Source organism: Acomys russatus, chromosome 19 (genome assembly GCF_903995435.1).
Source record: "Acomys russatus chromosome 19, mAcoRus1.1, whole genome shotgun sequence".
In the NCBI taxonomy this organism is placed as follows: domain Eukaryota; kingdom Metazoa; phylum Chordata; class Mammalia; order Rodentia; family Muridae; genus Acomys; species Acomys russatus.
In genome coordinates this window covers 5,104,149-5,127,431 of record NC_067155.1, presented here as the reverse complement: position 1 = coordinate 5,127,431, position 23,283 = coordinate 5,104,149, and the positions used below count along the sequence as shown (strand labels likewise).

Below are 23,283 nucleotides of genomic sequence, written 5' to 3'. Positions count from 1 at the left end.
CTCCTGTGTTTCTTAAATAGCATCTTCAAAGTCTGATTGATTTTCACCCTCTGAACAATCAAATATAACGTTAGAACTTTGCCTTTGTTAGCATGGGTTTCTTTAGGTAATCATTTAGGATAATTGGATTCTGTAGCCATCCTGGTTTTCTTTTTCCTTTTTTCTTTTTTTTTTTTTTTTTTTTTTTTATTTTTTAAAAAATTTATTTATTTTATATTTTTTAATTTTTTACGTATACTTTCATATTATTATACAAATGCATATTAAACTACCTATAGCAAGAAGAACCATGACTCAATGAGGAATTATACAAATGTTACATTCTTTGTGTTTTTGCTATTTGTATTTGACAGCTTTGAAGAAAATATCTTTCCTATCTTGGTACATCTAAAATTTTGAGTATAAATCAATCTCTATCACATCTTTTAATTATCAACCTAAAACATCTATCTAGACCTTAAAACATCTTAGCCCCTAAACAATTGAACTTCATTGTAAAACTAAGCTACTTGGTATTCAATTCCATAAGAGTCTTGAAAAGGAATAAACTTGATTACTGAATATATGAGGAGTGCATGTTTGTAGATTTCCATATGAGAAGATGACAGAGATAGTTTTCTACTTGAATAGTCATCCAAACTCTAATATGTTGGAGCATGTTCTTCAGCCTTTTGGCCGAATATATCTGACATACATATTTGTAAGGAAGGAACTATTGAAGACTTGCTTACCCTGTCTTGGTAGAGTTCGGCAGGCAACTCGGCCTGCATCTATGTTTGCTGGGTTTTTTTAGGCATAACTCTGTGTGTGGTAGAAATGAGGACATTTTGCTGAGTGTCTTGTTTGCCATATTTGAAGCCAACTCCATAAGGAAATTCTTTGATGCTCATCATCCTCTTTGAGGTAGGTTGGGTGTTGCCGGGAGTTAATCTGTCTTATTGTCAGTGAATTTTTAAAATAATTTAAAAAATTAAATACCATATTCTGCATGTCTCTGAGGTTTTTAAAAGACCTTATCTAACTATCCTATCTTATCTTTCTGTAGAATCATATCTATCTGTTGCACCTGAAATGTATATTCTTGTGATAAAAGTTGATTAGTGATTTATATGACCATGATTTGGTCAGCTAACAATTAACTTGTACAACTTATTTGTCCTAAACTGCTTGCATTAGCACTTTCAAATTATGAAAGTAAACCTGGTATTATAATTGAGTTATATGGGACAATACCTTATATTAGAGTAGAAATATTTATATATAATGTGTGTGAAGAATAAACTTACATTTGAATTCTATACAACTATATCTAGAATTAATCTTATTTTGTATCTATCTACAAAATTCTATATGAGAGAATTAAGAATAACCTTTTGAGTGACAGTTGAGGCATTATGTGGAAGAGTAGATTCACTAATCTTATTGTTCTAGCTTTTCTGTGTATTTCTGTTTTCACCCTTCTTTCTTTTCAACCCCTATCTCCAAACCTAAGAATGTAAAAGAGGAGAAAAGACATTACTGAGTCTAATCCATCCTGTTTTCATTTGGAAATTTATGCTACACTTTTTTGTTCTCCACTATTACTTTTGTGTTACTGGTTTAGTTTGCTGATGAAATCTTAATATATAAGTTCTTCCACTTAGTTCATTCAAATATTCGATTAATTTTACAACAGTATCCAAAAACAGTATTTCCTATATCAATTATGTGTGTTAATGACAAGATTTGATATTTAATATAGAAATTTTGTGTCAATATATACACTTTTCTGGTGTTCTTAAAGGAATTTGACAATAGTGTCATGCTTTCTTTTCGTATATGTTCTTATTCTCAAGAAATCTTTGCATTTGATATGACTTTTCATAAAGATTATTCTATACCTGGTCAAGGCATAATGAGCTACATACAAAGTTGTTAAGAACATAGGACCCCATTTTATAACCCAATGCCAAATGTCAGCAGGAAAAAACCAATTTTCTATCAGTATATAAAACCACTCTTGGAATTATGGTGATATCAAATGTGCAGATGTAGCTAATTCTAGTGACTCTGTGCTTATTTCTCAGTTTTATTCTAAACATCCAAGCCACCTTTATCCTTTCACTCCTTCACAGTACATCACTTTTTTGAAACTGGTATATGTTGATGTGTTTCTAAAATACATTAAAAGTGTTTTATTTTAATTATTTGCCTATGTCCGTTAGAAAATCAAATCTATAATATTCTTCTTTATTGTTTATCTTTCTTGCTTTGTTATCTGTGTAATGTTAGCTTTGGAAAAAAGTTGTGTAATTATAGAATAAATTGAGACTAACTTGTTTTCATTCTTTTCAAAGATCTTCTAGAGGAGATAGTGAGATGATTTAGGAGCTAAGAGCACTGGCTTATCTTCAGCAATAGTGGAATTTGATTCCCAACACACATATGATGGGTCTACTACTTATCTTGAGACCATCAGAACACCAATGAAGCACAAAGGCCTGAGAAACACAGCAGGTTCTAGGAACACAGCCAATGCCATAGACAACCAGATGGCAAAGTCTAGTGTAGGAACAGAATCAACAAAACCACGTCAATATGGCTTGACCATGAACAAAAAGAGAAAGAGAGAGAGAGAGAGACTGGATATCCTAATGTAGCTGAAACACAAGAAAGTGACCTTAAATCTGTGCTTATGAAGTTGTTAGAGGCACTTAAACAATAAATGAATAAAAGTCTCAAGAAATACTGGAAAATACAATAAAATAAATAGAGGTCATCAAAGATCTAGAGGAAAATACAATCAGGTGAAGGAAATGAATAAAATGGCTCAAAACACGAAAATGGAAATAGAACCAATAAAGAAAGCACAAATCTGAAAATCCTGGAGATGGAAATTATAGGAAGAGAACAGGAGTCACAGGGGTAAGCATGAACAACAGAATAAAAGAGACAAAGGACTGAATCTCAGGCATGGAAGATACAATTGAAGTAAGTGATACATCTGTCAAAGAAAATACTAAATACAAAATATCCTCACAAGACCCCCTCCAAGAATAAAGGACAGCAGCAAAAGATGAGATGTAAGAATAATTGGAATAGAAGAAATATTCTACACACCAAGAACCAGAAATTTTTTCAAGAAAACCATAGAGGAAAATTTACCCAACTTAAAGAAAGAGACATCCTTAAACATGCAAGAGGCTTACAAAATACCAAGTATACTAGACCAGAAAAGAAATTGCAATTGCCACATAATAATAAAAATATTAAATCTAGAGAACAAAGAGAAAATATTCAAGTTGGCAAGGGAAAAAGACAAAGTAGCATATAAAGGCAGACCTATTAGACTCAAACATGACTTCTCAACAGAGACTATGAAAGCCAGAAGGGGCCTGAAAGATGTTACAAAGAAACTAAGGGGCCGTACATGTTATCCCAGACTACTATTACCAACCAAGCTTTCAATCATGATAGAGGGAGAAAAATCATCTATTCCATGACCAAACAAACTTTAAACCATATCTATGCACAAACCCTTCCTACAGAAGATAATAGAAGAAAAACTCCAACCCAACAAGGTCGACTTGATCCATGAAAACAGAGGATAGAAATAAATTCATAACAGCAAAACCAAAAGAAGACAAGCACATAAACATACTATCACCATCATCACCACAGTAAAAGGAACTAACAACCATTGCAAAATAAAATCTATCAACATCAATGGACACAAGTCTCCAATAAAAAGACAAGGAACAAAAGAATGTATATTTAAACAGGATCTGTCATTCTGAGCATACAAGAAATATATTCCATCAACAAAGAGAGAAATTATGTCAAAGTAAGGAGATGGGAAAAGGTTTTCCAAACAAACAAAACAAAGAAGCAGCTAAACTAGCCATGTTGATAGCTAATAAAGTAGATGTCAACCAAAATAAACAAAAAAGATGGGAAAGGACACTTAATTCTCATAAGAGGAAAATTTCACCAAGGGAGAATCTCAATCCTGAACATCTATGCTCCCAAATACAAGCGAACCCACAGTTGTAAAAGAAATATTATTAAAGTTTAAATCACACACTGTTCCCCACACATCAATAGTGAGAGACTTCAATATCCCATTTATACCAATAGACAGATCATTGAAACAGAAACTAAGATTTTGGAGCGATGGTTAAGAGGTCAAGAGCACTGTCTATTCTTCAAATAGTCCTGAGTTCAATTCCCAGCAACCACATAGTGTCCCACAATGATCTATAATGAGATCTAGTATCCTCTTCTGTCTGGCAGGCATACATACAGCCAGAATACTGTAGAAATAATAAACAAATAAATTTTTAAAAAAGAAACAGAAACTAAATACAGAAATAATAAAACTAACAGAGGTCATGAGTCATATGAGCCTAGTAATTGTCTATAGAATGTTTCACCAAAAATCACAAAAGAGAATCCTTTTTTCTCAGCATCACACAAAATCTTCTCCAAAACCAACCATATAGTCAGTCACAATACAAACTATAGTTAATACAGGAAAATTGAATTGACCTATTCTTTATCAGATCACCATGGATTAATGGTAGACATTAACAACAACAGAAATAATGAAAAGACTGCACACTCATGGAAACTGAACAACACCTGGCTCAATGACCACTGAGTCATGGAAGAAATAAAGAAATTAAAGACTTCTATAATTATATTAAAATAAAGGAAGAACATACACAAACCTATAGGACATCATGAAAGCAATGCTACAGAGAAAATTCATAGCACTAAGTGCCCTCATGAAGAAATTGGAGAGAGAGCTGAGAGATGGCTCAGAGGTTAAGAGCACTGACTGTTCTTCCACAAGTCCTGAGTTCAATGCCTATCAGCCATATTGTAGCTCACAGCCATCTATCATGTGATCAGATACACTTTTCCTGCCTGAAGGTGCAGAGGACTGTATTCATAATGACAAATAAATAAATCTTTTTTAAAAAATAAATTGGACAGAGATCCCAAGGAGGCCTGTGTCTAGCCTGAGCAACACTCAGCTTAGAGCCCTCCTTGCTACTGACTCCATCTCTCTGACCCACCTAGGACATAGACAGCAGTTAGCCAGCAGAGCCAGCAGAGCGGAGCTGTTGGCAGGACACATACCCCTTTGCCCTATATCATGAGGAGGCCGTTGTCAGGTGAGCAACAGGCAGCACAAAGCCCTCTCTAATGATGCCTTCATTTGCTTGACCCACCTGGGACACAGAGAGGAGAGAGCAAATAGAGCCAGCAAAGGTGATCTGTTTTTGAGATCAAGGCTGCATTGTCCCTCATCCCAAAGAGACTTGTGTCTGGCCCTAGCAACATTCAGGTTACAACCCTCTCTGGTGATTCCATCTCCCTGACCCAACAGGAATACAAATAGCAGTGAGACATCTGAGCCAGTAAATGTGAGCAGCACTTGGACTCAACCTTCATTTTCAGTCATCATGAGGAGGCCTATCATGCCGAGGAATATGTACCTTCAAGCTCTCTCTGCTGATGACTCATGACCTGCCAAACATACCTGTGACAAGGACAGCACAGGGAACATCAGGCCTGCTAACACTAGAGACAACCTGATGGCTAGAGGTCAGCATAATAAAAAACCAACAAAACCCAAGGTGATGTGACACCACAGGAAAATAGCTTCCCTACCACAACAAGCCCAAAGAATACTGTTACACCAGGAAGCACAAGAAAATGACTGCAAATCTGAGCTTATGAAAATGAAAAGAACTGAAAGGAGGAGAAGAAATACAGGAAAATGCATTGAACAGAAGAAGGAGCTGAATAAACCCATAAAGAAATGCAGAAAAATACAATAAAAAGGGAGAAGGAAATAAGAATAACAGGTCAAGACCTAGAAATGAAACTAAAAGAAATAAAGAAAACACAATAAAAGGTAATCTGGAGAAGGAATACCTAGGGAAGAGAACATGTATCACCAACATAATGCATGACATGGAGGAAAAAAAATTTCATATGTAGAATGTACAATTGAAGAGATTAAAACATCAGTAAAAGAAAATGTTAAATCTAAAAAGTTCATGACAAAAAACAACCAAGAAAGCTGGGACACTATGAAAAGACCAAACCTAAGAATGATAGTGTTAGAAGAAGGAGAAGACTCCCAGCTCCAAAACACAGAAAATTTTTTCAACAAAATCATAGAAGAAAATTTGGTCAACTTAAAGAAATAAATGCCTAGAAACATACAAGACGCTTAAAGAAGACCACGTAGATTGGGACAGATAATATCCTTCCATGGCATAATAATAAATTACTAAGTCTATGGAGCAAATAAATAATATTAAAATCTGCGAGGGAACAAGTAACTTACAATGGCATACCTATCAAAATTACACTCGACTTCTCAAAAGAGACTCTAAAATCTAGAAAGGTCTGAACAGATATCTTTCAGCCCATGGATGCCAACCTAGACCATTATTCCCAGCAAACTTTCAATCACCAGAAATGGAGAAAACAGGGTATTTCATGAAAAACACAAAGTTTAAACAGCACATAGGCACAAATTAAACCTTACAGAATACTAGAAAGAAAACTCCAACTCACGGAAGCTAAAGACAACCAGAAAAACAAAACAAAACAAAAAAAAAGTCAATGACACCACATCCACAAAACCAAAAGAAAGGAAGCACTTACACATACACTACCAGCATAATCAAAATAACAGGAATTAATAACTATTGGTTATTAATATCACTCAGCATCAGTGGCCTCAACTCTCCAAACACCTCAGCAAAACAAATAGACATTACCTCAGAGGAAAGGGCTGGGAAAAGGTTTTCCAAGCAAACAGACCCAAGACATAAGCTGGAGTGAACATTCTAATATCTAATAAAAGACATTTTCAACCAAAATTAATCAAAAGAGATGAGGGGGACACTTCATTCTCATCAACAGAAAAATGCACCAAGATGATGTCTCAATTCAAAACATCTATGCACTAAAGGCAAGGCTACCCACATTCATAAAAGAAACATTAATGAGGCTTAATCAAACATTGAACTGAATACATTAATACTGGGAGACTTAAACACCTCACTCTCACTAATGCACAGATCAAGACAGAATCTAAATGAAGAAATAAGGAAACTAACAGACAGGCATGAATCACCTAAAAACAAAAGAATATAACTTGCTTTCTTCACCCCCAATGGAGCCTTCTTCAAAATCAACCATATACTTACTCACAGAGCAAGCTTCAACAAATAAAAGGAGATTGACATGACCATTTGAACCTTATCAGAACCCAAAAACAGAAACAACAGAAACTCAAAAGGCCCATGGAATCTGTAAAACTCTCTAGTTGATGGACTCTGGGTCCAGGAGGAATAAAGAAATTAATGATTTTCTCAAATTCAATTAAAACTGAAAGCACACATACCCAAAGCCATCAGAAACAATGAAAGCATTGCTAAGAGGAAAGTTCATAGCATTAAGCACCTGCATAAAGAAGGGAGAGATCCTATATTAGCAGATTAACAGCACACCTGAAAGCCCTAGAGCAAAAAGAAGCAGACACAGCAAAGAGGAGGAGGGAGACTGGAAATAATCAAAATTGGGGCTGAAGTCAATGAATTAGAAACAAAAACAATACAAAGAATCAGTGAAATCAAGAACTGTTTTTTTGAGAAAATAAGCAAGATAGACAAACCCTTACCAAACCAACTAAAAGAAAGATGGAGCATATCCAAATTAACAAACTCATAAATGAAAAGATAGACATAAAAGCAAACACTAAGAAAACACAAAGAATTATGAAGTGTTAGTTCAATAGCCTGTATTCTGTAACACTGTAAAACGTAAAGAAAATGGATGCTTTTCTTGATAAATTTCATGTACTAAAGCTGAATCAAAGTCAGATAAACAGTTTTAAAAGTCCAATAACCCCTAACTAAACAAAGGCAGTCATCAAAACTCTCCCCCGCCCGCCAAAAAAAAAAAAAAAAAAAACCCAAGGCCAGATGATTTTTGTGCAGAATTCTACCTGACGTTCAAAGAAGAGCTAATACCAGCATTTCTCAATGGTTCCATGAAATAGAAATAGAAGGACCATTGCCAAAATCATTCTGTGGAGTCACTGTCACGATGATACCTAAAGTAGAGAAAGACTCAAGAAAGAACTGGGAATAGGCTTCCTCAAGACCAAGCTATTCCACTCCTTGCAATATACCCAGAAGATGCTCCACCAAACAACAAGGACATGTGCTCAACCATGTTCATAGCAGTGTTATTCATAATACCCAGAACCAGGAAACATCCTACATATCCCTCCGTTAATGAATGGGTAAAGAAACTGTGGTACATTTTCACCATGGAATACTACTCAACTATTAAAAACACAGGAAATCCCAAAATTTGTGGACAAATGGATGGAACTAAAAATGATCATACTGAGTGAGTTAACCCAGAAGCAGAAAGACTCACATGGTATATATTCACTTATAATTGGACACTAACCCAAAAAGCATGTCCCATGAAAGTCTTCATTTACCAGGGGTAGATGTGAGGACCTCCTATTGGAACTCTAGATGAGAGAAATATGGGATAATGGGGAAACAGAAGGATCCAGAGGGTCCTAGAGACCTATAAGAAGAACATCATTATAGGCGGACCTGTGTCCATGGAGGTATGCTCAAACTAGTGAACCAACCAAGGACAACACATGCAGTAAACTTCATCTCCCTACTCAGATCTTCCCAATGGACAGATGATTCTCCACAGTTGAGTGGAAAGCAGAGGCCGATTCTGACACAAACTCTGGTGCCCGATATTTGACCACTTCCCTTCGGGGGGAGGCATGGTAGCACTCAGAGAAAGAATAAGCAGGCTACCAAGATGAGACTTGATAGCCTAAGACCATATGTTGTAACTCTGCCTTTTAGTTAGTTTGGCTTAGGATTTTTCTCTCTTTAATTTTTCATTGTTTTGCTGGTTCATTTTTTCTAATTTATTGATTTCAGCCCTGTGTTTGATTATCTCCTGCGGTCTAGCCCACCTGAGTGTATTTGCTTCTTTTTGTTCTACAGTTTTCAGCTGTCATAATGAACTGCTACTATGAAATCGCTTCAATTTTCTTATAAAGGCATTTAGTGATATAAACATTTCCTTAGCACTGCTTTCATTGTGTCACATAGGTTTGGGTATGATGTACACTCATTTTTGTGATTTATAGGAAGTGTTTAATTTCTTTACTTCTTTCTTCATTGACTCAATTCTTATTGAGTAGAGATGTTTGGTTTCTATGAGTTGGTAGACTTTCTGTTGTTTCTGTTTTGGTTGAAATCCAGTTTAAAGCCATGGTGGTCTGATAAAAGAAGTTATCCATTTCCTTGTATCTGTTTACGTTTGCTATCTGGACATCTATATTGGCAGTTTTGTAGAATGTGTGCTGAATGTAATGTTGTAGATATACGTTAAGTCCATCTGATTCCTAACATCTGTTTAATTATTTCTCCATTTAGTTTCTGTATCGATAATCTGTCCATTGGTGAGAGATGCGTGCTGAAGTTTCCTACTGTTAATGTGTAGGGTTCAATGTGTGATTTAGTATTTTTCTTGCTTTGAAGGCATAGATGTTCAGAGTGGAAACATCAGTTACTTTTGGGTAATATGTACTTTTTAGCTGAGTTGTGTTTCTTGTGTGCATCAGTCTGGTGGGTACTGTTTTCCATTCACTCTATTAACTTTTTATTGGGAAAATGAGTGTATTGATGTTGAGATATATTAATGACCAATAATTATTAATTCTTGTTAGTTTAATGATGATCATGCTGTGTGAGTGTGAGTGTTTGAGTGTGTGTGCTTCCGTTCCATTTTTGCTGGTGTATAACTATTTATTTCCTGTGTTTTATTGGATGCAGTTAGCCTCCTGCATTTGGAGTTTTCATTCTCATCTTTTCTGTAGGGCTGGGTTTGTTGCTAGATATTGTTCAATTTAGTTTTGTCTTGAAATATCTTCTTTCCTTCATCTGTGGTGGTTAAGATTTTTCTGGTTATTGTAATTTTCAGATGAAATTCTGAGAGTTCAGCCTTTGTATGTTGGTAACATTTCCCGTGGCAGCTTTTAATATTCTTTCTTTCTTCTGTAGATTTAGTGTTTTGATTATTGTGTGCCAAGAGGATTTTCTTTTCTGGTCCAATTGAAGTGGTGCTCTGTAAGCTTATGGTGTATTTTCAGGCTTTATATTCTTCATTTTGGACAAATTTGCTTGTATGACTTTCTTGATAATAATTTTTGTTCTATGGACCTGGACATCTTCATTTTCTTTATTCCTATTTCTCTTAGCTTGGATCTGTACATAGCATCTCAGATATCCTGGAAGTTTTGTGGTAGGAACTTTTTAGATTTAGAATTTTTTGTTTTGTGTATTAATTTATTATTATTCTTTTTTATTAAAATTTTTTCGTTTGTCACATATACATTTATATTATTGCATATATATAAAATAAACTACTTATAGCAAGAATAACCATGACACAATTAGCAATTACATAAATGTTACATTCTTAGTGTTTTGGCTATTTGTATTTGACAGCCTTGAAGAAAACATATTTCCTATCTTGGTGCATCTAAATTTCCTAATATAACCAATATCTATCATATCTCATCATTATCAACTTAAAACATCTATCTAGACCTAAAAACATCTTAACCCCTAAACAACTAAGCTGCATTGTAAAACTAAGCTCCCTGGTCTTCAACTCCATATGAGGCTTGAGAAGGAATAAAATTGATTATCTGTGTATATGAGATGTGCAGGTTAGTAGCTTTCCAAATGAGAAGATGATAGCAGAGACAATTTGCTAACATAATGGTCACTAAAAACCCTCTATAACATTGGAGCATCAGCTTCAACCTTGTGGCCCGATATATCTGACAGACATATTTGTGAGGCAGGAACTATGGAGGATTTGCTTATCCTGTCTTGGCAGAGTTTGACTGTAGACTCAGCCTGCATCCAAGTTTGCCCTTTTTCAGGCAGAATTCTGTCTGTGGTAGAAAAGAGGACATTTTCCCAGTGGCCTGTTTGCCAAATTTGAAGCCATCTCAATAATGAGGTACTTTGATGCCCACCATCCTCTTTGAGTTAGGCTGGGTGTTGCCAGGAGTTAACCTCTCTCATTGTCAGTAAATCTTTAAAATAATTAAAACATTTTAAATGACATATTGTGTATGCCTCTGAGGTCTTTGAAGACCTTGTCTAACTGTTTTATATATTTTCCTACTTTCATTTTAATCTTCACATTATTGAGAGGCTGTATATGGTTTGTGTAACAACTGAAGACTCTTTGTCACTATACACCCTGATATTGGCCTAAGATTTCCTTGCAATGTTTCTAGACTCCAAGACCCCAATCTGGGCATAAGGAATGATTTTTTAGCCTCTCAAAAAACTGGTAATTCAGAATCCACAATCATCATTAATATAGCTGCCAGCATTTTAAAACAGCTGAAAGACTTATGTTGGTAGGGCATGCCAATCCCTCCTGGCAAAATTGCCTCTATGACATTGTAATCACCAGAAACATTTACTATATTTATATTTCATGGGAAACAATTCATCACATAGAACAGACCCTGATGTTAAAGAGATATGAACCCTCTTAAAATTGTGTGGCATAAAAGTTGACAAACACAAATCTTGTTTGGGAATATTTTCTTCCCACATGGGATATCATAGGGCCACAGGTGATATTTACTACCTAAGTGATGTACCCAAGTTACTGCTCTTACCCAAAATAAAAAGAATCAATGAGAGAAAAGACCATCTCCCTGTTTTTTACTATCACAAGCATAGTCTGCCAATGCTTAGGAACCATTAAAGCAACCCCATCTAAAAACAGTACCTCTTCCTTGCCAGCGAAGTTTGAGATTTAGAGCCTTAAAGCCATCCCTACCTGACATCTCACAGCTCTCACTGAATTCATATGGCAAATCAAAACCAGGTATCACCCTTAACTCCTATAACTTCCGGGAGGTCCCCAAGCCATCTGCCCCACTCATCCCTATTTTTTCCAACCCAACAACCCAGCTGCCCAAAGAACTCCATGATAAAAGTAGATGCTCACCTTCACTCTCCCATACCCCTCTACCTAATCCACCTGTTGCCAAAGTGAAGAAAGGGGTCCCTGAGTCTACTTCCCCTAACCAACAAAACCACATCCTTCATAAGCCCTCTACATCAGTAAAAAACAAACAAAAAAACCAAAAACAAACAAACAAACAAAAAACTCATATGAACTCACAGAGGCTTAGCCTGAAATCCCAGGTCCTACTTGGTCTGAACCAGGTCCTTGGCAAATAGAGTATAGCTTTCAGGTTAGTATTGGAATAAGTACCTGAGTGTGTGAATGAGTGTGCATCTCATTCTTATGACTTCTCTTGGGTGTTTTTTATTATTATTTTGCATTGTCCATCTTTGATGTGATGTACTTTGTTTTATGTTATTTTACATAATTTTCTTACAAAATAACTCTGTGGTAAAATAGAAGTAAATGTTTTTGTTTACGTTAAATAAGTAGTAATGCAGACTTCTATATTAAAAACAATTTATTCATCTTATTCATATGAATGAACAGAGGCCAGAATAGATAAGCATATCACCTAGAACTGGATTTATCAATGGCTGTGGCGATCTATTTGGATACGAGGAATAAAACCCTGATCTCTGTAAAAACAGTCACTGCTCTTACCTACTGTGTCATCACTCCAGGCCAGGTAGAACATATTTCCTCATATCCCGTATTATATTTTAAATTTTCATTTTATCTAATAATGAAAAACTTCAACTTATGTTAGTTTAGACATAAAAACATGAAACGCTAATCAGGAGGAGTGTTTGTCATCACAATACAAATGGGTAGATAAATAATGAACGAATAATTTAGTGAGACTAGGGGAATTTTGAAAGTTCGACCTCATGTTTCTAGTGTGAGTTGAAACTGAGGGCTCCAGTGTGCAATGCAGGGTACAGTTTCTTTGGCAAAGCTTTTGCTCCACCAAATCTCACATGAAATATTGTGTATGTACGTAAGTAAGCATAACACATAGACACTTGTCTGTAATGTTTATTTCAGAATACACAAGATATGATATCAAATTTAATGGCCTTAACAGACTGGCAAATAAAAAACATATCATCCAAAACTGTGTGATTTTTACCTTCATATATACATAGTCATTTTTCTATTCACGAAACATTATTAGAATTTTGAAAGTTTCATTAAATGTATTACCTCTTACATCTTACATATTTACAAACTTATTTTTATTTAAATAATATAACTATTATATAGATACTTTAAAATTGGCTTCTATTTAATTTGATTTAATTTATTTTTTGGTTAAAACCCAAAATCAAACATGAAACTAAACAAATATAATTATTAGGTCCATACTTTTCTAGACCTATTTGAATTCAGATAAAAAGCACATGGTGGTCTATATATAATTCAAGGAATTGTTATTAACCTGGAAAAAATAATGATATCATTATCAGGAATTGGGGAAGAAATAGGAAGGCATCGTGTCAAGGTATACAGTAAAATTTGGGAAATTCAGCATTTTCATAGACTCCAGTTTCATTACTGTAAGTGTTGTGTCTGTGTGTGTATTAAGTGTCTGCTGGTGTGCATATGTGACATAAGCATTTTTACACAAATAAAGTAGGACAACTATTTTTTGAGAATTGCAAAGATATAGAGAAATTAAGGATGGAGTATTATGAAAAGCCAGTGGGAAGAAAATGTCATTATCACACTGACAATACAGACTCTAAACTCCAATAAAGAGTAGATTACTAGGAAAATGGTATAAGAAGAGTTTATACATTAAGCCCGTATTCTTTTCCCAGTTCTTACTCATGTCTAAAATACTCAGAATAATAATTCTTTACACACATTACCTGAATGTAAAAAACAAAACTCAATGTTGAAAATCAAAGATGAAGTACAAAAAATGGGTCACCACAAGTTATTGACCTGTGAGAACTGACAATCTAGGTGTAGATCATGTGTAAGAACTCAAATATTTAACTTAGCTTCTCATTAAAAATGTGGGTGTTAATGGAATGATACTTTTTTTTATTTGAAATTATATAAAAGGTTTGGAGTTCTCTCTAGATCTTCTTTAACCTTAAAAATCATCAGCCAAAAGACTTCAAAATACCACTTAGACATAGATGCCAGACCTTTGAGGAGAATTAATTATCAGTAATACCTACAAGTGACTTAAATGTTCATCACATTCTTAAATCAGTAGTACGTTGGCTTGTTGTTCCTTGTATTTTCACTGTATTTTTTATTAGTTCATGTTAATTGTATAAAGTACTAAGGAGTTTCCTGTGATACTCTCAAACATGAATAAAATATTTTGGTTATGTTTGAAAAAAATCAACATTTAATATGTAAACTGTCTGAGATTTTGTGAGTAGGTGTATGATTTTGGATACAGAAGAAGTCAAATAAAGTTAATGGATTTCACCTGATTGTTGATTCTCCAGACAATGTATACACAGTTTTACATTAGATATTCTGTGCTTGAAACTGGTATCGCATATTCCACAGTTTAAATGCTCTGTGGGTCTCAGATGCCTCACACAGGAGGCTGCCTCTCCAACATATAGATTGGCGACACCATGCTCACCATGTAATCATGAAGACTTTTGTATGTCCCTCCTGAATCAATAATTCATGTTTCACTGTGAATCATCTCAGAAAAAACCCTAGTGACATAATATCTAATGGTATTCACAAAAACAAATCTGTAAGATAGTTTGGAAACCAAATTTTGTTTTATAAATGTTGCTCTGCCTAGGGATTTGACTGGCCACAAACATGAATGATGTCACGGAACCAGAGAAAAACTATTGCTATATATATTTATCAACTCATATTTATCACATGGACTGTGGACCACAGATGACAAGCCCCAGGGAAGATTCCTTGAGGAATGAGCAAGGGCCTTGGGGAGAAAAGGAATTATGAATGTGCAAGTAGACTTTCCATTGTCCAGAAATATAAAAGAAGAAAGGAACCCAAGGGTGCCCATATGATAGGTTGATATGTATGACACTTTGCAACCCACAATATCCAGGCCTACAGTAGGACAAAGATGTTCACTTTGATTTTGTTCTTCTTGCTTCTGAACATTCCACTTCTCATGACCAATCTCTTTCCTTCTGAATGCTTTTGGAGAATGAAGCAGAATGAAAAAAAGGATGGAAACTTAATGACAGCTTGTATGTTCCCCCTTGAATCAGCGAAAAGGCCTGTGAAGAAAGATGATTTAAACACACTTCTGAATGAGCTGTAAGTGCTTTTGTGTTTTTCTTGTAGATTTCATCACAAGTATTTCAGTCAGGAGTGATCTGAAGAAGAGAAAAAGAACAATGCTTTGAGTGTTCTCTCTTGTTGTTCCAAGGTGCACATCAAGAAATAATCCAATATTCATTTATGAGTTCAGTGCTATTTTATGATTTTAACTTGCTGTTTTATGCTTTTTCCTGTGAGTCTCCTGATTTCAAGGCTAAAGGTTGAGTGAACACAGGTACCTCTACCATGAGCCACAGGAAATAGCCCTCCTATTGACATTTTTCAGTGCACAAAGGCCAGTGCCTTATTGTCAAAAGATACCCCAAACTATTTCAGTAAGTTTCATCCTGAGAAGATACAATTAAATCGCCATAGAGTGAATGCTGATGACTATTCTGTCAGTGTGTAGCTACCAGTACATGGGCTGAGGCCCCTAATGTTTGCACTACACTTAGGTTCATAAAGCTTTCACAAAGACATTCACATCATCTTTGAAATTATCTGGATGTGTTCAGTCTATGAATTCTGAACCTCTGTCAAGAATATAAGTAGGATTTCATTCCAATATGAACTTTAAAATAGTTCTTATATCTCCATCATAACTTGTATACATACACAACCACTGGGTTTATGTATTACAAAGCCCAGTTGTTTACTCTCTCTTTAGCATGAAGAATGAATGTTCAGACTATAAATTTAATGTTTGAAACGTAAGGCTATCATTAATAGGGGTGACAACTTACTTTCCTTGTCACTTGACTGAGTTACATTTGCAGCATATGTACCTGAGAGTACTTGAGAACATGATTAGAGTAGTTTCCTAGTATATTATCAGTGCAATTCCTTAAGAACTATGTGTCTTCTTTTTATGTCTAAGTTGTTTATTTTCTGACACTTTTATCACATTTACCACTTAGGTCTCTCTTTCATTAAGATTACTAAGTATAATTGCATATTTTATCATGTGGTTTCTGTACACATTTTGGCTTTATGGATTTCTGCTACTTGTTTTCAAGCACAGAATTTTACATTACAAGGCAACTTAAATATATCAAGTAACTGGCGTTTGTTTTGTTTAGTGTGCATGAGTTTGTGTTTGAGTCACACAAACTCCAATCTCAATTCCTATTGTGTGGCACTGAAATTTTCAAGCATGATAAAGGGTAATCTAAAAGGGGCTATTTTTGTAGACAAAGATAACTTTGTACAATTTCCAAGTGGAAAACTAATTGTATGTAAATCTCACTGAATCTTTCAGAACAAAGGAGTATGTCTTACATTTGTTGTTCAGATGATATGAAATTACTAGACAGAGACAGGAGAGATTATTCTTCCTTTTAAAGAGAAAAAGATATTATAGGTCAAATTAATTTTGTTCCGTTCATTAAAAGTATATTATAAAGATTCCCAATATGTTTTACTCCTTATATTCTATTGTACAAACGTGGAATGTTGGCACAAACAAATCACCTGCAATATCCAGATGTTTCTAATTCTCAGTAATATGCTGGTGTTCTGTTAGTGTAACCGGAAATGTGGTTAAAAAAAAAAGTTTTGTAGAAGAGATAAAATATATTCCACTAATTGTCGAATTGAATCCCATAACTTTTCTTAGAAATAAAATAAATGAACAATCCTGGGATGCTTGTGCGTACACTTAATATCGGGATGCATGTCTGGAGAAGATACATTCCTGTGCATTTAAAGATGAAGTAGTCTAGAGCAAAACCTCATTCAAAACTGTGGAATCCGTTACATTTATAAGCATAATGGGCATTGCTTAAGTCCACTCACAGAGATGCATAAAGACATACATCTTTTTAATGAACCTATTTCTTTAAATATTTTACCTCTGAACTATTTTCTCCTCCCTCTTCTACTCCTGTGCCAATACTCCCAATCCATACCATCCTAACTTCTTTGAGAAGGGGAGCCAAACCACCATCCCATTCAAACTCATCAATCACATTGGGACAGAACATATCCTCTTCCCCTGTAGCCTGAAAATGAAGGCCCAACATGGCAAAGATTTAAAAACAGGCAATAGGGTCCATGTCAATGGCAGCCCTGGCAACCTACACTAGGGGACCCATTGGCTACATCTGTGTAGGGGACCAAATCCAGTCTATTCATGGTACTCGGTTGGTGATTCATTCTCCACAAGACACTCTGTGACCTCATGAGTTGGTTGACTCTGTTGGATTTTTTGTGGAGCTCATGTCACTTCTTTGTCCTCTCGTCCTTCGTCCCTCTCCTTGATTTTCCACAAGACTCACAACACTCTGTTCAATATTTGGCTGAGATTCTCAGGATCTGTTTTGATTCACTGAAGGCTGGAGCTCATCAGGGAACAGCTAAGCCAGGCTGTTGTCTGCAAGCATAGCAGACTATAAGTAATTGTGTCAGAAGTTGGCTCTCTCCTGTAAGGTGGGTCTCAGTTTAAGCCAGGCATTGGATGAACATTCCCTCAGTCTCTGCTCCATATTTATTACTGCATATCTTATAGGCAGAGTAAAATGTGGTCAAAGCTGCTGTGGTTATAGTGGTGTTCTCTTCCCTCTACTGGGAATTTTGTCAGTTAGAGGGCATCCTCTAAATCCAATAACCCTGATACTATGAGTCTCAGCTAGAGTCATGCTCTATGGTATCCCAGAACCTATGCTGTATTAGTTCTCCATCTTGATAGAGAGATGTCTCCACCAATGTTTTCTCTTTTTTCTTCAGGCCCTCTGTCCTCCAGCACAGGCTTTCCCTAAGTCTCATATATATTCTCATTTCTCTCTGCACTCCCTCTCTTACCTTGATCCCTGTCTTTCACTTCTGCTCTCTATTCTATTTCCACTTCTGAGTGAGAATTAAACATCCTCTCTTGGGTCCTCCTTCTTACTTATTTACTTTTGTTGGTGAACGTTAGTATGTTTATCCTGTACTATATAGCTAAGTAATAACATACCAAGTGTGTCTTTCTTGGTCAGGTCACCAAACTCAGGATGTTCTTTTTTTAGTTACACCTTCTTACTTGGAAATGTCATGATAATTTTGGTTTCAGTATCTCAGTAGAACTTCATTGTGTAAGTGTATCACAGTTTTATTATCCATTCTTTGATTGAGGGACATCTAGATTATTTCAGGATTCTGGCTGTCAAGAATAAAATTGCTGTGAACATAGTTAAGCAAGTGTTCTTGGGTTTATGCCCAGGTAGGGTACTGCTATGTATTGAGGAAGAGTTTTTCCAGTTTTCTGACAAAGTAACAGATTGATTTCTAAACTTAAACACATCTTTTTAAATATGCATCTCTGGTGTGTGAATTTATTTAAAAATAAATCATTTAAAAGTTGTTCTTCTGGAAAAAAAAAATAAACTGCAAAGAAAAAGGAACAAAACCACAGTCCAAATTGATTAAAGAGCTCAATTTAAAACTGGACACCTTAAATATGTTACAAGAAAAAGTAGGGAAGATCCTCGACCTCATTGGCACAGAAGACAACTTCCTGAACAGAACACCAACAATCCAGGCTCTAAGTCAAATATTAATAAATGGAACCGCACAAAACAAAAAATCTTCTGTAAAGCAAAGGAAACAGTCAACAGAACAAAAGCTACAGCCTCCAGACTTGGAAAAGATCTTCACCAACCCTACATCTGGCAATGGTCTAATATCCAAAGTATATAAAGAACTCAAGAAATTAAACAGCACTGAGCGTAATATTGCAATTTAAAAATGTGGTAGAGAGCTAAATAGAGAGATCTCAACAGGAAAAAATTGAATGGCTGAGAAACACTTAAAGAAATGTTCAACATCCCAAGTCATCCAGGAAATGCAAATAAAAAGACTGAGATTCCATCTTACGCCTATCTGAATGGCTAAGGTGAAAAATGCAAGTGATGGCACGTGCTGGTGAGGATAGAGAGAAAGGGGAACATTTCTCCATTGCTGGTGGGAGTGCAAACGTGTACAACCATTATGAAAATCAATCTGGTTCTATATCAGGAAATTGGGAATAAATTTACCTCAAGATCCAGCCATACCACTCTTGAGTATATACCCTAAGATGCTCCAACAGACAACTAGGACATTTATTCAACTGTTTTTATAGCACCCTTGTTTGTAATAACCAGAATCTGGTTTGATAGATTTCTATTCACTCTCTTGGTCTACAGATGATTATTTTCATTAGAAATAAGATTAGACTCAGGGACATCTCTCTCTTCGTTTATCTTTTTTTTTAGGTTAGGAGATATGAGGTGAAAAGAATGAAAGAGGGATATAGAAATATAGAGAGAGGATAAAACAAAAAGATTATTTAATCTACTCCTCATATCAAGGCCTTAATTGGTATTCACAAATAAGTTATTTTTTAATTCAGTGGCATTGAATTTTGTATATTGATGCAAATCATGATCATGTCAAATACTACTCTAATTCTATCAAAACAATATATATTCAAGGTCTCATAGATAGATGTGATCCATAGATATATAAGGTAAAATAGTTAAATAAGATCTTAAAAAACATCAGAGACCTACAGAATACGGCATTTAAAAGATGGTTTTATTATTCTAAAGATTCTTTGATAAGAGACGTTAACTCCTGGCAACATCCTGCCTGCATCAAAGAAGATGATGAGCATCAAGGAACCTCCTGATGGAGTTGACATCAAAATGTGACAAACCCGTCACTGGGCAAAATGTCCTCCTTTCTTCCACAGAAAGAATTCTGGCAAAAATAGGCAAATTAGATTCAGGAAGAGTCGATGGCTGAACTCTGCCAAGAAACTATAAGCAAGTCCTCAATAGTTCCTGCCTCACATTTATGTCTGTCAGATATATTGGGACAGAAGGTTGAAGATGATGCTCCAACGTTATTAAGAATTTTGGGGGACTGTTCAGGCAACAAATTGTCATTTTTTCATTTTGGAAGCTGCTAACCTGCATTTCCAGTTTACTCAGATAATTAAGTTTTATTCCTTCTCAAGTCTCTGATAGGGTTGAAGACCAGATAGTTTAGTCTTACAATTAAGCTTAGTTGTTTAGGGTTAAGGTGTTTTTAGATCAAGATAGATTTTTCATGTTAATAGAGATGATATATGATAGATATTGACCTTCATTCAGAAACTTAGACCCAACAAGAGAACAAAGATGTTTTCATCACGTTTTCCAAATATGAATAACCAAATCATTAAGAATGCAACATTTTTATAGCTCAAGTTAGTCTCGTGGTTCTTCCTGCTTTATATAATTAATTTTATTCATGTGTTATATCATAAATGTATATGTTAAAAAAGAAACATAATAAAAAGAAAAAGGGAGAACCATACACACACACACACACACACACACACACACACACACACACACACGTGTTGTGTGTGTAAAAGGTGTTTAGCCTGAAAAAACAAACTACAAAGAACAAGACACTCTATGAAGATGGATGTGTGAAAATATTTTAAATATACATCAACTAGTTATAATGAATTTATAGCACAGGAACCAAATTCTGATGCAGAAAAACTCTTGCCTATGCATTCATCAGTCACTCTTTCAGCACCTCAGCCATTTCAGTTCATTTCATAAGGAAATACTAGAAATTCACTGACTCACACATCATTTGTAATTTTCATGTTTCTCAATAATTAAAATATGAAAACATGATCAGGTTTGAAGTTTGATCAAAGCATGTGGCCTTACCTTTACCTTCTGAGAAAACACTAAACAACCAAATGTGGAAATTTCCTTATATAGAAAATGCTTATGTTGGTGAGATGACCTCACATGAACATGTATAAATTTCCAACATTCTAGATTTTTATGTCATCACAACCTCATTACATTGGATATTTGTTTCAAACTTTAGGGGTAGGGCACAAGTACATGCATCACAGCATAGCCACTGTATTGACTGAAAATGGCCCTGTGTAGAACTTTGTCTATAATAGATATTGTACTATTTTAACAGAACAAAAGCTGAAAACAAAATGTTTGCTCTTGCCTTGGCTTTTTCAATGGATGAAATCAACAGAAACCCTGATCTTCTACCGAATACATCTTTAATGTTTAAACATCTACTTTGTGTAAGTGTGTCAGAATTATATGATATCATCCATCTTTCTGAACAAGGTCATATTATTTTTCCTAATTATTTCTGTGGCAATGAGGTCTTATGTTTCACAATGCTTACAGGACCAAACTGGGAAACATCTGTGATATTTCACACATTCTTTTATGTCTTCAAATATCATCAGGTGAGATTTTGTGCAAAGAAAATTAATGAAATTGTGTATCTATTGGTGGCATTAACAAGGTGTTAAGAAGGGTGCCAAGAAGAGACTGGTCCTTCTGGCCTTATGTCAATCTGTGTAGCTCAAAGGCCTAATAAAAAACTTGATGGGGATCCTACATTTATTTGTATGAAATAAAGATAAGGGGAGAAGTAACGGAAAGGGGGATTTATAGAACTTTTACAGATAAGAATATGTTTAAGAGATCATAGAAGTGCATCCTACCTCATGTTGATCCCTGTGTCCTAGATGCTTCAGCTTACTTATGGCACTTTTAATCCTCTCCTGAGTGACCATGTAAAATTTCCCGGTCTGCATCAGATGGCCCATGAGGATACATCTCTTGCCCTGGCTATGGTCTCCTTCTTACTTTACTGCAGCTGGAACTGGGTCGGTCTAGCCATCTCAGACAATGATCAGGCCAACCAATTTCTCTCATATTTGAGAAGAGAGATGGAAAAAAATAAAATGTGTTTTGCCTTCGTGAATATAATCTCTGACAATATGCAGTTATACATGTCAAGAACTGAAGTGTATTACAACCAAATTGTGACATCATCAACAAATGTTGTTATCATTTACGGCAACTCAGATGGTACTCTAGCTTTGAGTTTTAGAAGTTGGGAATCTGAAGGGATACAGAGAATATGGGTCACCACCTCACAGTGGGATGTTACCACAGGAAAAGGAGACTCCACACTTGACTCACTCCATGGGATCCTTGCTTTTGCACATGACCGTGGTAAGATTTCTGGTTTTAAAGATTTTGTGCAAACATTGAACCCTCTCAAATACTCAGATAAATATCTGGCAAGCCAGGAGTTGATGTACTTTAACTGTGAAGCCTCAGCATGTAGCTGTAAGACATTGAAGAACTTCTTATATAATGCCTCATCAGAATGGCTAATGACACAGACTTTTGACATGGCATTTAGTGATAGCAGTTATGATATATACAATGTTGTTTATGCTATCGCCCGTTCCATTTATGAGATGCTTCTTCAAAAGGTAAAAAATCAGCCAATTGACAATGAGAAAGAAGATGGTAATAGCTGCATGAAGGTAGTGTTTCTTCTTGGATGATAATTGTGTCATTAATATCATAGTTTTTAGGAATCTCTCAGATTCCCAAAGTGAGTGGAAGTGGACTAGGAAACACTTGCCTGAAACTTTTGATTTCTAAACACGTTTTATGCTGACAAAGTATATATATATATCCAGTATAAAGGCACTAGAGTGGGGGACATTTTTTATTAGTGAAAATCAGTGATTTTGTCACAGAGCACCTTAATATAGTAATACCTGTTCTAATATTGGTGACACAATTGGACCTTCCTCATTAATCTTATATATGAGAAAATGAGTGTTTGTGCATTAACTGTAAAATTTGTGGTAATAAGTGCTAGGATGCGTTTCTCAAGTTTTATCAACTTATTGTCTCCCAACTTTTGTGTCTGGGGACCTTCCTCACAGGCTGAGAGTAATAACACAAGAAATAATGCTGTGACTCAGTTTACTACATCCACATCTGTTCATATATTTGAAAAAATGTTTTCACTTTACATATGTATATGTGTGTGTGTTTCTGTCCAACTGACACTGTCTGTCTGTCTGTCTGTCTGTCTGTCTGTAGGAATTAGCATGAATTTGTCTGAATGTCA

General features: G+C 35.3%; 1 protein-coding gene across 1 annotated transcript in view; it reads left to right on the top strand.

Annotated features, from left to right (window-relative positions):
• The first annotated feature begins 15,142 nt into the window (after positions 1-15,142).
• The window catches only part of LOC127203096 (vomeronasal type-2 receptor 116-like), a 28,828-nt gene continuing 20,687 nt past the window's right edge, over positions 15,143-23,283 (top strand). The window contains exons 1-3 of the mRNA XM_051161899.1: positions 15,143-15,339; positions 21,301-21,586; positions 21,872-22,684. Coding sequence (XP_051017856.1) covers positions 15,143-15,339; positions 21,301-21,586; positions 21,872-22,684 — 1,296 coding nt within the window. The remainder of the gene's footprint in view (positions 15,340-21,300; positions 21,587-21,871; positions 22,685-23,283) is intronic.